Below are 18543 nucleotides of genomic sequence, written 5' to 3'. Positions count from 1 at the left end.
AGAAACTCTCAAAAGATCTGAAAATAAAGATTGTTCAGTATCATGGTTTAGGGGAAGGCTACAATAAACGTTTGAGGAAGCAAAAGTAAAAGAAGGTTGGAATAGTAAAATATGTTTGTGAAGATTCTCATTCATCCAGGTCATGGTATATCTATAGAAATAAGTCAAATCAACTGGACTTACTGTGTTTTTTTTTCCCTTGTAGACGTTTCACCAGTCATCCAACTGGCTTTCTCAATTCAGAATAATTTGCAAATCTTCCTTTGAGAATATATATCCTCTGGAATGTTGCTCCAATCAGCATAATCTTTCTATAGAAGGCAGATTAGTTGATGGAAGCAGGGAAAAGGCAGAAGTTTTCAATTGTATCTATTCTTTTGTTTACACCATGTATAATGTGGTGCATACCATTCATTCAGGATGCTTTGAAGGACTGAACACCAAATGGGTTGATAAATTTTTTGTGTAGTGTTTGCTGGCAAAAAGCTTGCTACTGCTGTAGAAGAAGTGCTTGTGAGCACATTATACAAAGAAATGGGATTCTCTTTCACACAGAAAAGCACAAGATGCCATTCCACAAATTTTCACCTGGACAAGATGAAAAATTTGCGTGAATGCCAAGAGCATCCCAAGAAAGCTAAAATGTTAATAAAAGAAAATTGTTAAAAAAGCCACAGTTGAAGAGCTCCACCAGCAGCATGCACCCCCAGATCTACAGCTTAGTCAGGCATTATAAAGGAAAAGTAAACATTATCAGAAACAGATTCATTGTGCACCAGAGCCTTATGCGTTTCATGCACTGAAAAATAGGCTTGAAGCCATAGTTCCAAGAAAGCCACCTGTTAGAATTAAATGTATGTTGTACAGTTGACCTTGCTGATACCCAGCTCTTGCAATTGTTAAAGGGCATGTAAAGGCAAAAAAATAAAATCCCATTTTTACTTTCTTTAATGAAAAAGAAACCTATTTCCAATATACTTTAATTAAAAAATGTGTACCGTTTTTATAAGAAATCTGACTGTATGCAGTGAAATTCTCCCTTCATTTACTGCTGTGGATAGGAATTGTCAGATGGTCCCTAACTGCTGAGCAGGGAAACAATCATACTTATGAACAGCAGGGGGAGCCCCCGCCTTCCCAGCCATGCAGAACTCAAGCAGCTTTGTTTATGATGATCCCTAAGCAGCCCAGACCACACTGAGCATGTGCACAGTCTTAGTCTTGCAAAGATGTTTAACAAAGTTACAAGATGGTGACCCCCTGTAGCCAACTTTGAAAGCATAAATTATTTGTTTGATTAGGCTTGTGGTGCAGTAAGTTTATGTTTATATTTAGTATACAAAATACAGCATTTCTAGCATTATTTTATTTTAGACTTTACATGCCCTTTAAAGCAAGCTTTTTTGTAGACATTTCAGAAGCGATAATGATTACATTATCGCTTCTGAAATGTCTACAAAAAAGCTTGCTTTAAAGGGCATGTAAAGTCTAAAATAAAATAATGCTAGAATGGTCAGAGAGAGGATAACAGAATTTCATAGCAAAGGTTTTTCTGATGCAGCCAGCCAATGAAGCTGTTCTGGGTATTGTTACTAATTACAATCCGACAAGCGCAAATACACATTCGGCTGTACAGAAGAATGGATTTATATATCATTTTTTGGAAACAAAAAAATGTTGTGCTACCGGTAAAAAGCATTAAAGACGTTGTTAACTGGTGCCTCACTATATTCTTTCCCCTGAAGAAGTGACATATCACTGAGTTCAGATAATAAGAAGTGGAATTTCATTGCTGTGAGTTCCAGTTCTCTCAACCCTTTTCAAACTCGCCAATGACCTTTATCACATTAAACAAGAAGAGCTTTTCTCAACTGGCTTTCTCTCCTATCGAAAGATTTTGCTTTGTTAGCCATCATCAGTCAAGCCTCCCTTGCTTTTACCTATTATTTTTACCTTTGTTGCAGCACTTTCAGCATTCCCTACCCCGTATGCACTGATTTCTGCAAAACCTTTTTTGTTGCTCTTTTGCTTCCTATGGATGTACCAGCTCTGTAACTACGTTGCCTTGTGCTTGTGAATTCTCATTATCTTTGTTTGTAACTATTAGTGGTGAGTCACTTGCTAAAAATAAAAGGCAACTCAGAGTCACTCCTGGGTGGTATGGTTCAGAAGAAAGCAGTGTGCAGATTCCGCAGAAAGCTGCTATCCATTGCCTCTCTATTAGAAGATTCTATAGGTGACTCAGAGCAGTGGTATTACAGAACTCCGCATCTCTGTTTAAAAAGGTTGCAAAGTTAAAAATATGATTTTGCAAGAAAAAACACATAAGGTTTTTCAGAGGACCACTATGTCAGGTGTGTCTCCCCAAAATAGGATTGTTTTGACCCGAACGGTTGGTTTTTATCACTGTTGGGGGTCACAACTGCCTGGGTTTCAGTCTTATGCGCCCGGCAGTGAGCGGCTGCGCGTGCCATAGAGAAACCGGCACTCGAGGAGAGAGGACTAGGGCTGCGGGCTTCTCCGCCAGGCCCTGGCCCCAGCTAGACCACCAGGGTAAGCCCTTACATTGAGTCTATAACTAAACCAATGTGATTTTGGATTTTATTTCATTTATTAAAGAAACTACAAACATTCCTTAAACCTAAAGTTTAAACAAAAGCAAAAATGAGAACAAGGTGACAAGCTCATAATAGCTCAACTGGAATTGTGATACAACTAACTGGGCTTTATTCTTACTCAGTGTCGGACTGGCCCACCGGGATACGAGGAAAACTCCCGGTGGGCCCAGGTGTCAGTGGGCCCTCATGCTGCTAAACATTTGGCCTATTTCATGGCCATTCCCTATTTTTATGAGAACAAATAGGCTAAATAGTTGGAAAAATAGATTATAGTATGTAAAGAAAAGAGACTAGGAGAATAGAGGTTGAGTGAGGAGAGGAAGAAAAATAGTACTAAGAGTGGGCCCCTGGTCTAAAATTAATTAGAGGGCCCCTGATCTAAGATTAATTGGTGGGCCCCTGGTCAAACTTTTTTGGGTGGGTCCCTGGTGTCCCAGTCTGACACTGTTCTTACTGCAGTATTTTATTGTGACTATTATCTGTGAAATAAAATGTGAAATACAATTTTAATTTATTAGGAGTCAGAGTTGGTACCGTATATACCCGAGTATAAGCCGAGTTTTTCAGCATCCAAAATGTGCTGAAAAAGTCTACCTCTGCTCGCTGACCCGAGTAGCTGAGATTGCAGTCACCTTTAATCATTCCTATACCAACAGTTCACTTGGGGAGAGACTGCAATATCCCACAATGCCCTCTGTTGGTTGTATGAAAGAATAATAGTGCGCCCTCTGTTGGTTATATGAAAGAATAACAGTGACTGCAATATCACACAGCACCCTCTGTTGGTTATATGAAAGAATAACAGTGACTGCAGTATCACACAGCACCCTCTGTTGGTTATATGAAAGAATAACAGTGCGCCGTCTGTTGGTTATATGAAAGAATAACAGTGACTGCAATATCACACAGCGCACTCTGTTGGTTATATTAAAGAATAACAGTGACTGCAATATCACACAGCACCCTCTGTTGGTTATATGAAAGAATAACAGTGCGCCCTCTGTTGATTATATGAAAGATTAACAGTGACTGCAATATCACACAGCGCCCTCTGTTGGTTATATTAAAGAATAACAGTGACTGCAGTATCACACAGCACCCTCTGTTGGTTATATGAAAGAATAACAGTGACTGCAATATCACACAGCGCCATCTGTTGGTTATATGGTGAAAGATATCACACAGTGCTCTCTGTTGGTTATATGAAAGATTAACAGTGACTGCAGTATCACACAGCACCCTCTGTTGGTTATATGAAAGAATAACAGTGACTGCAATATCACACAGCGCCCTCTGTTGGTTATATGAAAGAATAACAGTGACTGCAATATCACACAGCGCCCTCTGTTGGTTATACGAAAGATTAACAGTGATGGCAATATCAAACAGCACCCTCTGCACATGGTAGTGGGACAGTGGGACAATGCACACAGTAATCCGTGGCAATTCTCTGTCACCATCAACTTTGCAAAGAAGTCCGGTTGATCGCTGGGGGGGGGTCGCTTTGCAGGATGTGCGCTGCTGGGAGACAGGGCTGTAGTTGTGTCTAGGCTTATACTAGAGTCAATAAGTTTTCCCAGTTTTCATAGGTAAAATTAGGTACCTCGGCTTATACTCGAGTATATACGGTACATTTTTTCAGACTCCAGATTAGGGATGCACCGAATCCAGGATTCGGCCTTTTTCAGCAGGATTCGGATTCAGTCGAATAATTTTTTCCACTTTTTCCTTTCCTGCCCCTAATTTGCATATACAAATTAGGATTCGGTTCGGTATTTGGCCGAATCTTTCAACAAGGGTTTGGGGATTCGGCCGAATCCAAAATAGTGGATTCGGTGCATCCCTACTCCAGATACCCAAAATGTCTGCCAACTTCACGAGTCCACAGCCCTGCCAACAGTATAGGATTTCTATTTTCTGCATTGCCAGCCGTTTATATAGCCAACGTAATGCTCTCTTGATGTTGGAATATAAAACGATCTTCTGGACAATTTATTTTACATGATTTAGTGCTTCCCAGTCTTTTGATTATATGCAGGATACCGTAACCACCCTGCATCATTGAACACATACACTGATGAACTGATATCTCTATTAATTTGGAATTTATATTTTTGAAGGGTTTATGAGGGTGTATAAGAAATGTTTGTAGAATAATTTATTGTTAATGAATGTTAATGGGCCTAATTGTATATGGTGCAGTGTTAAACTGCAGATGTGTTAGATGAATTGGATGGTAGTAAATTAGGTCACACTGTATCTTTAAAGCTGAATTTATTATACTCATGTACAATGCAATATGCCTAATGAAGATGATATACTGTATGAGAGGCTAGATTGCAATGAAATGAAACTGATGTTTTTTTTTTGTTTTAATTATTAATTTAGTGCCAACACATTTATGTAGCACTTTATTAGTATTGTTAATCATTCACATCAGTCCCTGGTCAAGTAGAGCTTACAGTCTAGGGCCGTACTATAAAAACACACGCAGAATTTTATCAGGAGCCTGCTAACCTGCCTGTATATATTTGTGTGAGTGGAAACCAAAGTACCAAGAGGAAATCCAAGTACGGAGAGAATGACCAAACTCAAATTAAGTTTACATATGTTTTTTTTATATAGAAGGGTTTAGATTGTTAAAGGGCACCTGTCACCCTAAAACTGTTTTTCCTGCCAGAAGTGTGAGCTAATACACCCAGCACACTGGTTGGGGGAAACTACAGTTGCTTTTTTAAAAAATGACCCCATTAAGGGCTAGGCTACCCACGCCGGGAGGGAACTCCTGTTACAGGCGGCCATGTTGTGGCAATGAGTGTGTCAGAAATTTGCTCTTTATGAGCTGCTTGTGAATCAAGCCTAGTGAAGCACTCATTATGTACATGCACAGCACAAAACATGTCAGCCAGCCCTGAGAACTCCCTCCAAATGCGTATGGCCTAGCGCTTGAGGGGATTACCAAAAAAAGAAAAAATGATCCCAACTGCACCTCAAGTTGGTTAAACAATTTTGGGGCAACAGCTGCCTTTTAAATTTGTGGTATCTTTACCTAAAAGTATATTATTTATAAATAGATCGCAACACCTTATGAGGTAGGGGCTTGACGCTTCCAAACCTACAACTCTGTTACATGGCATCTCAACTGTACTCTACTTACACTGATGCTTTCTTCCAGATCCATACAACCCGAATAAGATACTTCAAGAGTTAATCTTTGGTTCACTAGAAGGAATAACATTTTTTCCCTACCGACACATTGATGACCATCTACACTTCTAGTGCTATACAAAGTCTAGGCAGTCACTTTCAAACGTACAACATAGGGCTCCCGCTCTTATCTCACAGGCATCCCTTATTCGGCAACTTTTTATTACTATACTTATGCCACCTTCAGGACTTCATAATTTGGCCTAACCAAGTCCTAAAATACCTGAGACACCTAATTATAGACTACAACTTTCCCTCCTACAAACAACTATCATTTAAGTGCCAAACAAATTAACCTCACTTCCACAGATACTTCCAGTTTAGACATGCATTTCAAACCCAGTTTTCTTCCTTAACACTAAATTTGCTCTCCTCTACCGTAGAACATGTACTACATACACGTGTTCGTTCCAAACGAATCTTGCAATTATACCTTCCTATCTATGTGCCCCAACCCTTTTGAGACAGCCAAAACCGCTGGCTCATTGATATCTCTCAAATGACCCAAGAGGACTGGGAGGAAGCAACTGATATTTGTCATGACTACTTGATCTCAACTAGAGACCGGCTTATCCAATATAAGATATTACACCAACTCTACATTTCTCTTGTGCGACTCCATGCCAGATCAGATACCACTTGCCTCTGGTGTAACACCCTGTAGGCCACGTTCTTCCACATGATATGGTCTTGTCCTGGGTACTGGTCCAAGGTTCTCAAGATTCTGGTTGATTTCTTAGACTTTCCCAATATTGTCTCTCCACTAGTTTGTCTCCTGGGGGTCCTGGATGAGTGTATGGTGTCCATATATGCCAAGAATAAATTTAAATTCAGATCCCTCCTGTTTTATGCATGGAAGGATATTTCTAAGCATTGGATGGGCCCCCACCCACCAACAGTTAAAACATGGAAGCAACTGGTCAATAAAGCCATACCCTTAATTCAACTTACTTTAGAAGCAAGGGGCACACAGAGAAAATTTGATAACATTTGTACCCCGTGGTGTGAAGACTAACTTCCTAGGCTAGTAGGCTAATGCAAAGTACCTAGCTTAATATACTCCTCAGACATGTTTAATGCAGTCAATCACACATGGTACTGTCCACCAAACTTGTACAAGTATTGGATACATTATCCTGAAATGTAATTTAACATTAGCTTGGCATAATGTGATATTATGTTTGTTTGCTAAAACTAATAAAAACTTTCCTTAAAAAATACATTATTTCTACCAGAGCTTAACAAATTTGGTTTAATACTGTTAAAGCAAGAATTTGCTTTTATATAAGTGTTTAAAAAGCAAGATGTAAAAACATCTAGCTGTATGAAATATACTACCAATAATTAAAAGCACACTTCATTTGAAATGGTATGTTTCGGTCACATTATCTATAAATATTCTTCCCTCTAAATTAAAATCCAATTATCCTAAAAAGGGCAGGCTGCTATGGGGTCCTTAAATATGAAATAACTAGTGCAATTTCTCGCTGGCTAACTGTAGCTTGACAAGATGAGGTTTCCTGCCCAAAGCAATTAGCTAACTTAAAGTGACCTTACAGACCTTTTTACACTCTAAAACATTTTGTTAAATTGCTCGTTATAACCATCATAGTAATTTTGGTTCTTAAAATAAAAGAATTATATTTATATAAAAGTAACATAAAGTAAAAGTATTATATTTATAGATAAACAAAGTAAGGATTGTACCTGATATACAGTATGGTAATGTAAGCAATCATCCTGCTATTCCTTAATTAATCTCTTAAGGCATTTAAAGCAGCAACCATGAAACTCCATCAACTAAAAAAACAAAACAAAAAAATATAATAATTGAATGCACTAGATAAAGAGAGGTCATATAGTATGTGTGTGAAAGCATTCCTAGTCCCTTTGTCGCTGAACTTTAATTTTGCTTCTCTCCATTATTATCATGGATCAAGTGCAGTAACGGAACTAGGTGGGGGCGGGCCGTGCAGCCTGGCCTGCCCCCACCCTCGTTCGTGTGATTTTTCTCTGCGGCTGCAGCCGACTCCAGCCGGATACAGCGTGCGCGATCTGCCGTGGGGGCCCTGCGGGGGTGCGGGCCCAGGCCCAGTTTCACCCCCTGCTCCCCCGGTAGTTACGCCCCTGATCAAGTGGTATCCACGCTTTAACCCATTCTAGTTATTTCTACAATGTTTAATATTTTATATTTATGTGAAATTGCTGACAAATCAGGTGTGCAGAGGTTTTAAAGGAGAAGGAAAGCTACCAAAGCAGTTTATTGCCAATAGATTAGCCACAATAGGGCAAGCTATAACACTATATTTATTCTGCAGAATGCTTTACCATACCTGAGTAAACAGCTCTTGAAGTGTTCTCTGTTTGTTTAGGATAGCAACTGCCGTATTGGCTTGGTTTGACATCACTTCTTGCTGAGTCTCTCCCTGCTCGCTCATAGCTCTGTGCTCAGATTACAGCAGGGAGGGGGAGAGGAGCAAACTGAGCATGCTTAAGGCCATGCCCTGGAGTTTAAGTTGAAAACAGGAAGTCTGATACAGAAACCCATGTGTACACAATAGAAGGAAAGAAATGCTGTGTTTCTTTTGACAGAGGACACAGAGCAGCATTACTTTGAGCGTTTACTGGTGTATTTATATAGACCTGTCTAATAAAGCTTACTTCATTTTAGCCTTTACTTCTCCTTTAATCATTGACAGAATTCCCCACTCTAGGTGAACATACAGCCTAATTTTCAGGTTTAGGGCTAAGCCACATACTTTTTTTGGCAATTCTACTTCACCTGGTGCAATGCATGCCATACCCCAATGCCCCCTTCCCCTACATTAACTTGCACCCCTGTCTCGACCCCCCCAATTGCTTGTGAGCGCCTTCTCAACATTTTGTTGTACTGCATTTCACCATTCATCTGAGTAACTTCTCCAGTTCAGATGAGTGGTAGGAATGAAGATGTAGAGCCCTACCACTAAGCGGAACTGAAGAGGCTACCAGGATGACTATCCCTAATTGGAATAGGATAAGGCCATAAATTCGTGTTTTGGCTGTTTTTAGTGAAATAAATTGGCAGATCTTGACAGAATTCCCCACTCTAGAGGAACATACAACCTAGTTTTCAGGCTCAGGGCTAAGCCAAGCACTTTTTTGGCACTCGGGGCAATTCTACTTGGCCTAGTTCAATGCACGCTGTGTCCTACTGTTCCCTTCCCCTAAAATCGCTTGCACCCCTCTTTCGACCTCCCAATTGCTTGTGTGAGCATTCTTGACACTTTGTTATACACATTTCACTGAGCGACTTCTCCAGTTCAGCTGAGTGTTAGGACTGAAGATGTAGATCCCTACCACTCTGAACTGAAGAGGCCACCAGGATGACTATCCATAATCAGTATAGGATAAGGCCATGCATTTGTGTTTTGGCTGTTATTTGTGAAAGAAAGGGGCAGATCTTAGCAATATTAGGGAGGAAGAAGCTGCAGGTTTTGGCAGTAGTACTGATATGATTAGAGAAGGAGAGAGACTGGTCAAAGATGACCCCCAGGCAGCATGCTGAATTGACAGTGTCAATGGTCATGCCGTCAATAGTAATGGTGAAAAGAAGCGATGGGCTTGGTTCAGGTTTGAAGACCATGAGCTCAGTTTTAGCCAGTTTGAGTTTCCTACATCTATGGGAGTATAACCTTTAAGATATCTATTTAGGTCTACCTGTGCTGTTGACGGTAGATACATTAGAGAGCTTATTAGTGGGTATCTGGCTCTTCTTTTGTTTTAGCAAAGTAAGCAAACCTTCATTCATTCATAATGACAATATTGATAATCCCTTCAACAAATATATCCTACAGGTGGTGGATTTCTTCCTGACATATACCGGTAATACACTTAGAATCTGAAGCTGTGCTCTGAAAAGCACCCAGACATGGGGCTGCTATTCGTTATCAGAAAGTTATTCATAAACTTGGCCGGTTCCCCTTTTTCTGCATTTAATTTCTCAAGTCTTTCTTCAACGAGAGATTTCAAAGTTTCCTTGACAGCAGAATCACTGCTGGGAGCTTGGCAGTGATTTAATTTCTTCTGCTGCTTCCTCGGCCGCTTCAGAACATTCCAGCGTCTACGTGCTTAGGTTGGTGTCACTGACTGCTACTACTTAATTAGCAAGGAACCTTTTTTCTTTTCATAAAGTGCAAGAATGAAGAGAAAACATCTAAGCATCTAATTAAATTATTAAAAGACTCATCACGGTTGCAGCCAGCTCAGATAAATGTTTAAAATAATAGCTGAGAAACATATAAAGCATCTCATGAATAGAAGCTCAAAATCAAAGGGAATGTTAGGGGATGAAAGACAGATAATCACAATGCACAGGCAATGTATGATCCAGAGATTATAAAGAAAAGATCAAATATTCTCCATGTTTCCTTTAAGCTACGCCATTCTCTGTGCAGTATATGATTATATGTTGTTATATATGGCTCTTCCATTAAGGAACTGAAATAAATTCCACTTAAAACGCCATTTCATTAAAATAATAATAATGAGAAGCATGTGTGAAAAAATGAGGAATATGACAGAAGACTCCAGTGGCGATTTATTGCTACAAGATACTGTTATACAATGATAATCTGAACATTATATAGGGAAATAATGTACTGCCTGTTGTTAAATATATTCAAATCACAGTGGAGATCCAGAGCATATAAAGGCCACAGACATTACCGTTATAAGTATCTGGTGAAGGGCAGGTTATCCATCGAGATGTTAACACTTGCCACGCACTGAGACTAATAATAAATTTAAACATTTATGCATGTGGCTCCCGTTGTTGGTAGTACAGGTATGAGATACCCGTAATTTGGATCTCCATGCCGTAAGTCTATTAAAATTATTTTAAACATTAAATACAATAGGATTGCTTTCTTCAATAAGGATTAATTATATCTTAGTTGGAATCAAATACAAGGTAAAATGATTGCCGGAGAAAAAGGAAACCATTTAGAATTGAAATTGGAGACTATGGGAGATTGCCTTCTTGTAATTCATAGTAAATTACAGTAGTAAGTTAGGCTGAAAAAAGACACACGTCCATCAAGATCATCCTTTTTAGTCTACAGTGTATATGTGTATGTATATATATATATATATATATATATATATATATATATATATATATATATATATATATACATACACACAGTATGTCTACAGCATATATGTATGTATATATAGTATATTTTAGTCTACTGGATAACCTGCCTAACTGCTAGTTGAATTTCCTCCGTGGGCGACTATGGAAAATGCATAGCCGCGTGTGCATTAGCGCTGGCGACTTTTCATTATAGCCTATGGGAAGACACGCTGAGGCAGTTCGGGGAATCTCCTCATGTGAACTAACCCTTAACTGTGTTGTGTACAGTTTTGAGCTGAAATGTAGAAGCATAACTATTGGTTTATGGAGTAGTTCACCTTTATTTAGCTTTTGGTATGTTAAATAATCTTATTCTTAGCTACTTTGTAACGGGTTATCATTTTTTTTTACAATATTTGAATTATTTGCCACCTTCTTCTGCCTCTTTATAGCATTCCAGCTTTCCATAGAATGGCCAGTTCTTTGCAACCTCTTCATTCAATTTTTGTTTTGTTTGCCCTTTTCTTCTGCCTCTTTCCAGGTTCCAAGCCTATTTGGTCTGTGATAGTGATGTGCGGGCCGGCCCGATACCCGTCGGCTCGGGTCTATAAAAGGAACCCGAAAGTCGGCGGATGGTGGGAGGTCGGATATTGGGCGGGTGCAGGTCGGGAAAAACCCGACCCGCACATCACTAGTCTGTGATGCTACAATTTTATTGTATTTGTTACGTTTTACTACTTACTTATCTCCAAAACCACACAAAATAAATAATGAGTAGTATTTGCAAATTACCTCAGAATATCACTGTCTACACCCGTGACATACTGTAGATAACTTTATAATAAGCATAATACCCCAAAAATTGGGGCATTTTTAGAGGCTACATACCTCCATGTTTCTTGGTGTACTGTTATTGATGAGGATTATCATCAGATTCTGACATTTTTTTTTGTAATCCATTCTTTCTTACTTTTCCTCCTATTATACCCCCCTTTTCAATGGATCAGTTTCTCATATAGTGCTATGTCAACCTTAACCCTCTTAACATAATTTATTATCAGAGTGGATATCACTGCAGAAGAAACCACGGTACCTAAAAAATATCTATTTGTAGCTAATTGTATGTAAATAGACCTTTGGGAACTAGTAGAGCTGACATTATTAATAATTCAACCAAATTCCTCTGCGGTGTTAATTAGGCCATGTTCTCGTACATTAGTGATGCTCTGAATCCATATTGTTACTAGGGACACACTTGGATTTGTCCAGAACTTGCTGAAAAAGGGTCGATTTGACTGAATCCTGTTCTGAATCTGGGAATTGGTATATCCCTAATTTTTGGATTTTGTGAAATATGAATCCTCTACAAAAATTTGGCTGAATACTGAATAAAACCTTAATTAAACCTTAAAATTTCCCCCCAAAAAATGCATGATGGGTCAAAGCAGATCCAGTTTGGCTACATTTTGCATTTGGACCAATTCTAAGTAACATTTACTTAGTCTTTATTATTTATTTTGTGGGTTTTTGAAGGATTGGCTTCCTGTTCCTATTCTGTTTGCAGTGTTCAAAACCCTGAAAGTCTTTATATCACTGACACGAACTGTAATTAAGAGCTTTATCCTCTTGTGCTATTCTCGTCTTACATTAAGATCTTAGTAGGAAGAAAATGTATTTTTCTCTTTGCAGTTATAACTCTTTATTTCTTCTTTTATAGATCTTATTAGCAATGCTGTTGCCTTTAATTCGGCTGATGCAAATCAGTTGACTCAGGTGAGTTTTTATTATTTCGTTATGTATGTATTTCATTATTATGATAGTGTCTGACAGAAACCAGGAACAGACTGAATACCTCCATTCAAACACAATTACCAAGCATGGAGGGGCAAATTTACCTAGGGTCGAATATCGAGGGTTAATTAACCCTCGATATTCGACTGCCGAATTGAAATCCTTCGACTTCGAATATCGAAATCGAAGGATTTAGTGCAATTCGTTCGATCGAAGGAATAATCGTTCGACCGAACGATTAAATCCTTCGAATCGAACGATTCAAAGGATTTTAATCCATCGATCGAAGGATTATCCTTCGATCAGAAAATTGTTAGGAAGCCTATGGGGACCTTCCCCTAAAAACAATAGGCAAATAGTACCTTCAGCACAAGCTCATTCATTAAACAAGGGTGTATGCTGCCCCTTTAAGTTGTTTATGCAGGAAGCATCTCCTGACACTTTTCTGCTCAGTTTTATCCCTCAGTGTGACCAAGGCTCTTACTTATGGTATGCTTCCTCAAGGACTTTTACAAAGCATAATTTCTGAATCGAATCCAATTTATGATAAACTGCCTGGTTTCCTGTACAACTAAGCTACTGTTTGTCCTGCTAAGAAATTGATCTATTTAATCACAAGCATGTCTAAGTAGGAACAACCAATGAACATTAATTTTGCAGTTTTTTATTTTCAGCTCCTTTTTGAAACCTTATTTTGGCACCTACGGCCTTTTATGCTAAAAACTGTCAACCCCAGATAAGCTTCCTATGAGCAAATAGCTGTAAACCTGCAGTTGACATTTTCTCTACAGAACTAATAACTACTGTGTGATAATATAGTGCTAATTAAATTCCATCATGTCTCTATTAGGGGATGCCCTGCAGCAGCTTACTTATTGAGTACATAAAGTAACATGGTGCTTGGCAGAAACATCTGTTGTTTTTTGTTTGAAAGGAAATAAAGGGCAGTATTTGAACAAACCCGCTCTTCTTGGAAGATAGAGAGATGTTGGTTATTGGAATAGTCATGAATATACATTTTATGTGCAGTCACAGAATGGTAACTAATTGGATTAGGACATTTAAAGACTGATAATAATGAATATAAGTGTAAACAGCTTTTCATGCAGGAGTTTGTCACACCCTCCTCTAACTCTCATTGATTATACCTGTCATGCTACATCTTTCATGTAACCAACCTCTTAGCTTACAGGTTGCTGCACACACAGAAAATTCCTTTAAAATTCCTTTATGTATTGCTTGCCTCTGCTGAGGTAAATCTAATACAGGTATGGGACCTGTTATCCAGAATGCCCGAGACCTGGGGTTTGCTGGAAAATTGATTTTTTTGTAATTTGAATCCTCATCCCTTAAGTTTACTGGAAAATCATGTAAATGTACCCAATAGGCTGGTTTTGTTCCAATAAGGATTAATTATATCTTTTTTGGTTCAAGTACAAGCTACTGTTTTATTATTACAGAAAAAAATTAAATCATTTTGAAAAATGAGGATTATTCGGATAAAATGGAGTCTATGGGGGCAGCCTTTCCATAATTTAGAGCTTTCTGGATAACGGTTTTCGGATAACGGATCCCATACCTGTATTTCATGGATAACCTGGATGTTAAGATCCATTGCTTTATATATTATTATATTTGCATAACTTGACTGCACCACTGCAGTACTAAGGGATAGTGTAACAAAATTAAACATAAACACAAAGAAATGAAAATCATTGAGGGATCCTATTAGTTAGGTGCCTGCCCCCCCCCCCCCAGTGATTATGATCTTTAACCTTGGACCCGGTCAGTTATTCTTTGCTGAAAAAAGGACTGAGTGATAGCACAAATGATAAATTATCACTACAGAACTGAGCTCTCTAGGGATGCACCGAATACACTATTTGTGATTCGGCCAAATCCCCGGATCCTTTGTGAAAGATTCGGCCGAAAACCGAACCAAATCCTTATTTGCATATGCAAATTAAGGGAGGGAAAGGAAAAAGTGGGGGAAAATTTTATTTCCTTGTTTTGTGATAAAAACTCATGTTATTTCCCTTCTCGCCCCTCATTTGCATATACAAATTAGGATTAGGTATGGCCAGGTGCAAGGATTCGGCGGAATCCTTTCCGTACCCCGAACCGAATCCCCGAATCCTGTTGTGTCCCTACTTATAGCATCAAAGTTTTAACAGGCACTCACAAATCCCATGATTGGGCATTGTAAAGTAGAGGCAGACATTATATGAATAGAAGACACACCATAGCCTTACTCGTTTTGTGCACCAGATGCTTACTCATAGTCTTTTGGTCCATGAAATGTGTCTTGAAGAACTTACTCAATGTGGAGAGAGCAAACAGACCAGGTCACACCAATAGGCCTGGTCCAAATGCACATGCACATTACAGAACCCCTTAGTGGTTTTGTCTTTCCTTTTATTTCTGTCATCAAAATGTAAAAGGTGTAAATTATATTGTTTACACTGCAAGTAATTCAATCTACCATATAAAATTTTATTCCTGAACCAACAAGTGTTTTTTTTTTAAAATTTGAAATACATGTGTGTAGGCAGCCATCTCAGGTCATTTTGCCTGGTCATGTGCTTTCAGAAACTATGGAACTGCTTTCAGACAGGCTGTTGTTTATCCTACTCAATGAAACTGAAGGATTCACAGTGGGACATGGATTTTTACTGTTGAGTGCTGTTCTTATATCTACCAGGGAGCTTTTATCTTGTTGCAGGGCAAAGGGAGAGGGGGTGTCACCACTCCAACTTGCAGTGCAGCAGTAAAAAATGACTGAAGTTTATCAGCACAAGTCACATGACTGGGGGCACCTGGGAAATGGACAATATGTCTAGCCCATGTCAGTTTTCAAAATTAAATATAAAAAAATCTGTTTGCTCTTTTGAAACATTCAATCTGCTGCAAAAAACATGTTTTCTCATTAAAGAATCCCTTCAACTACAGAGACAAACCTAACAACACAGGCAGCGGCATATTGGCACTTCTGCACAGATATGGGCTGTTGGTTTTAGTTTTTTAATAATGAGGCAGGAGGAGATTCTGATATTGAGAGACTGAAAATGTTATATCAGCTGTATATGTAAAGGAAATCAAGTCTTACTTTCTACTTGATAAAAAGAGGTGTAAAGTCTCAGACCTGTTTAAATATTAGAGCCATAAAATATTATAGCACGAGGGGCATGGACTGTATCTGTATTTTGAGTATCTGTACAGATTGGAAGGAGGTTAGGAGCAAAGCCATTATGTCACTCAGTCATCACATAATTACATCTTGTTCCGCATGCAGAGCAATCACATTTATAGCAGTGAATTCTTAATGGCAAGTGAAAAAAAATCAATTCTTTAATTAGATAAGTAAATGCCTTATTTGAAATAGTTAGAATCCTACCTGCTAATCAGTTTTGGGCTCCATTTTGATACACAGTCTTTCAGGGAAAAATAAAAGACGTAATTATGAATTTTACTTCGTCTTCTAAATATTTTATTCCTGTGGCACCAATTTAAAAAATATTATTTAAAAAATATATTAAATATACATATCTCAAAAATGAAATGTGTATACGTTCATATTGCTAAATCAGTAAATGGCCCCTCAGCTCTTATTATCTAATGATTTTTCTGCTTGTGGGTATTTCTCCAAGCTTTCATAAAGGTACTGCAGATGTCACCTTAGTGTCACCGGGGCATATTTTGTCCCCATCGGTCACCAGCACAAGCAGTAAGTGTATTGCATGCTGATGGCAGCAATTTTGTCCAAATAATACTTGCCTCTGGCATTGAAAATGAGCCTTGTTGTTCTCATATTGATCCTGTGCAGGGTTTGGTGAAGATATTCGGCTGGTTCCAGGGCCTGCGCTAATAATCACGGGAGCAGGTACCCCATAATTACATATTTAACATTTACATTGCCAGTAGATACTGTATGTAAAACTGGCCCTGTCCAGATGACAACCTTAAAGGAGAAGGAAAGGCTAAAATTAAGTAAGCTTTATGAGAAAGGTCTATATCAATACACCAGTAAACCCTCAAAACCCTGCTGCTTTGTCAAAAGAAACACAGCATTTCTTTCCTTCTATTGTGTACACATGGGCTTCTGTATCAGACTTCCTGTTTTCAGCTTAAACCTCCAGGGCTAGGGTTTGAGCATGCTCAGTTTGCTCCTCCTCCCCTCCCTGCTGTAATCTGAGTCCAGAGCTTTGAGTGAGGTATGGTAAAGCATTCTGCAGAATAAATATAGTCTTATAGTTTGCACTATTGTGATTAATCTATTGTCAAAAAACTGCTTTGTCGCACGTCAGAATTGTCGCGCACAAAAAATTGTCTTGCATCAAAATAATTCGGACGTCCATTGACTTTAATGCATTTGGACAAAATATAAAAATTGTCGCACATCAAAATAACTTTTTGACGCCCGTTGACTTTAATGCGTTTTGTGACTTTTTCGCAGTTTTGTGAATTTTGACATAATACAACAGATTCACCCATTACTAGTTCCAACGTTTCAAGCACATAATGTTCTCTTCCTCAGGGACAAACTGGTTTTACCCTGAGGAACAGCACAGTGTGTGCTCGAAAGTTGGAACTTCTGTAAATGAAACACTTTTTTTGTTTGAGCAGATCCTGTGAGTGCAATACTTTTTCCTTTATATATATTTTTTTTACCTGCATCCGGGACAGTTGGCCTACAGTTAAGGGTAGAGCTCCTCTTTGTTCCTGTATATAGAAATATATATATTATATACTTATAAACAGCATATACTAAATTAAGAACATGCCTTTAATAAATTAAAGAGACACTAACACTATTGTGCATGTCTCTTCTAGCCCCTTACTCTCCTACATCCACTGCTATGGCCCCCCGCCTGTTCACCTGAGTGAGCAGAGATAGTTTGCAATTGACAGTAATGTTGTAATTGTACCCCTGGTCATGCCTAAGGTTTCTAGAAATGACCTATTGCAAGTTGAATGATTGTTTAATATACAGTGGAAGTGTAAGAACAAGTGCCTATTTAGCAAGTGGCATTTTCAGAGATTGGCACTCCGTACAGTCCCTCCGTGAAGGTCTAGTTGGCTCCGATACAAAGTGTCCCTGGAACTTATTTTCAGATGTTGGCAACTGTGGGATAATCAAGTAGCATTAATGACAATGAAAGTGGTTATAATAGACTTAGAGATTATATTTTTGATGTAATGCGTCCCACGAGTGCTGTTATAGCCCGTCACATGGAATATGGCACAACGAAGACAGCAATATATTTGAGTTGTAGGCATCAGTGCTACTAAGAGGTGAGCATTCGTATTTACACTTACAAGTATTTCTCAGTGAATCATTTAATTATCTGTTTGATTGTCTGTGACAGCATTAGATAAATAATAAGGAAGTGCAATTGAAGCTAGACCGAGGAACCGGTAAGTGTTTTCTCTGTGATGGATGGCTCCTTTGCCACTCGCTTGATGCGATCAATGCAGTGAGACGAAAGCACAGCCTTGAATGAGTATTTGACAATCTGCCCACACACATAGCTGTCCTTGAGAATCAGTCTCCTCATCTTATTGTACATTGCTGTCCTTCTTAAGTCAAGTGTTTGGGGCCTCCTCCTACATTCATTCCTTCAGTAGTCTGAATCAATATCATGCATTGTTGTCACTCCTAGGGGCAGATATATCAAGGGTCGAATATCGAGGGTTAATTAACCCTCGATATTCGACTGCCGAATTAAAATCCTTCGACTTCGAATATCGAAGTCGAAGGATTTTGCGCAATTTGTTCGATCGAATGATCGAAGGAATAATCGTTTGATTGAA

At 38.7% G+C, this 18543-nt stretch overlaps 1 protein-coding gene across 2 annotated transcripts in view; it reads left to right on the top strand.

Annotated features, from left to right (window-relative positions):
• Positions 1-18543, top strand: part of LOC108709947 (beta-1,3-glucosyltransferase) — a 204796-nt gene that overhangs the window by 31793 nt on the left and 154460 nt on the right. For both annotated transcript variants that reach the window (XM_018250251.2, XM_018250250.2), the window contains exon 2: positions 12659-12714. In XM_018250251.2, coding sequence (XP_018105740.1) covers positions 12659-12714 — 56 coding nt within the window. The remainder of the gene's footprint in view (positions 1-12658; positions 12715-18543) is intronic.

The sequence above is a fragment of the Xenopus laevis genome, chromosome 2S, assembly GCF_017654675.1.
Source record: "Xenopus laevis strain J_2021 chromosome 2S, Xenopus_laevis_v10.1, whole genome shotgun sequence".
Taxonomy (NCBI): domain Eukaryota; kingdom Metazoa; phylum Chordata; class Amphibia; order Anura; family Pipidae; genus Xenopus; species Xenopus laevis.
Note: the sequence above shows the minus strand (reverse complement) of the source record. Positions and strands in the feature narration are given on the sequence as shown.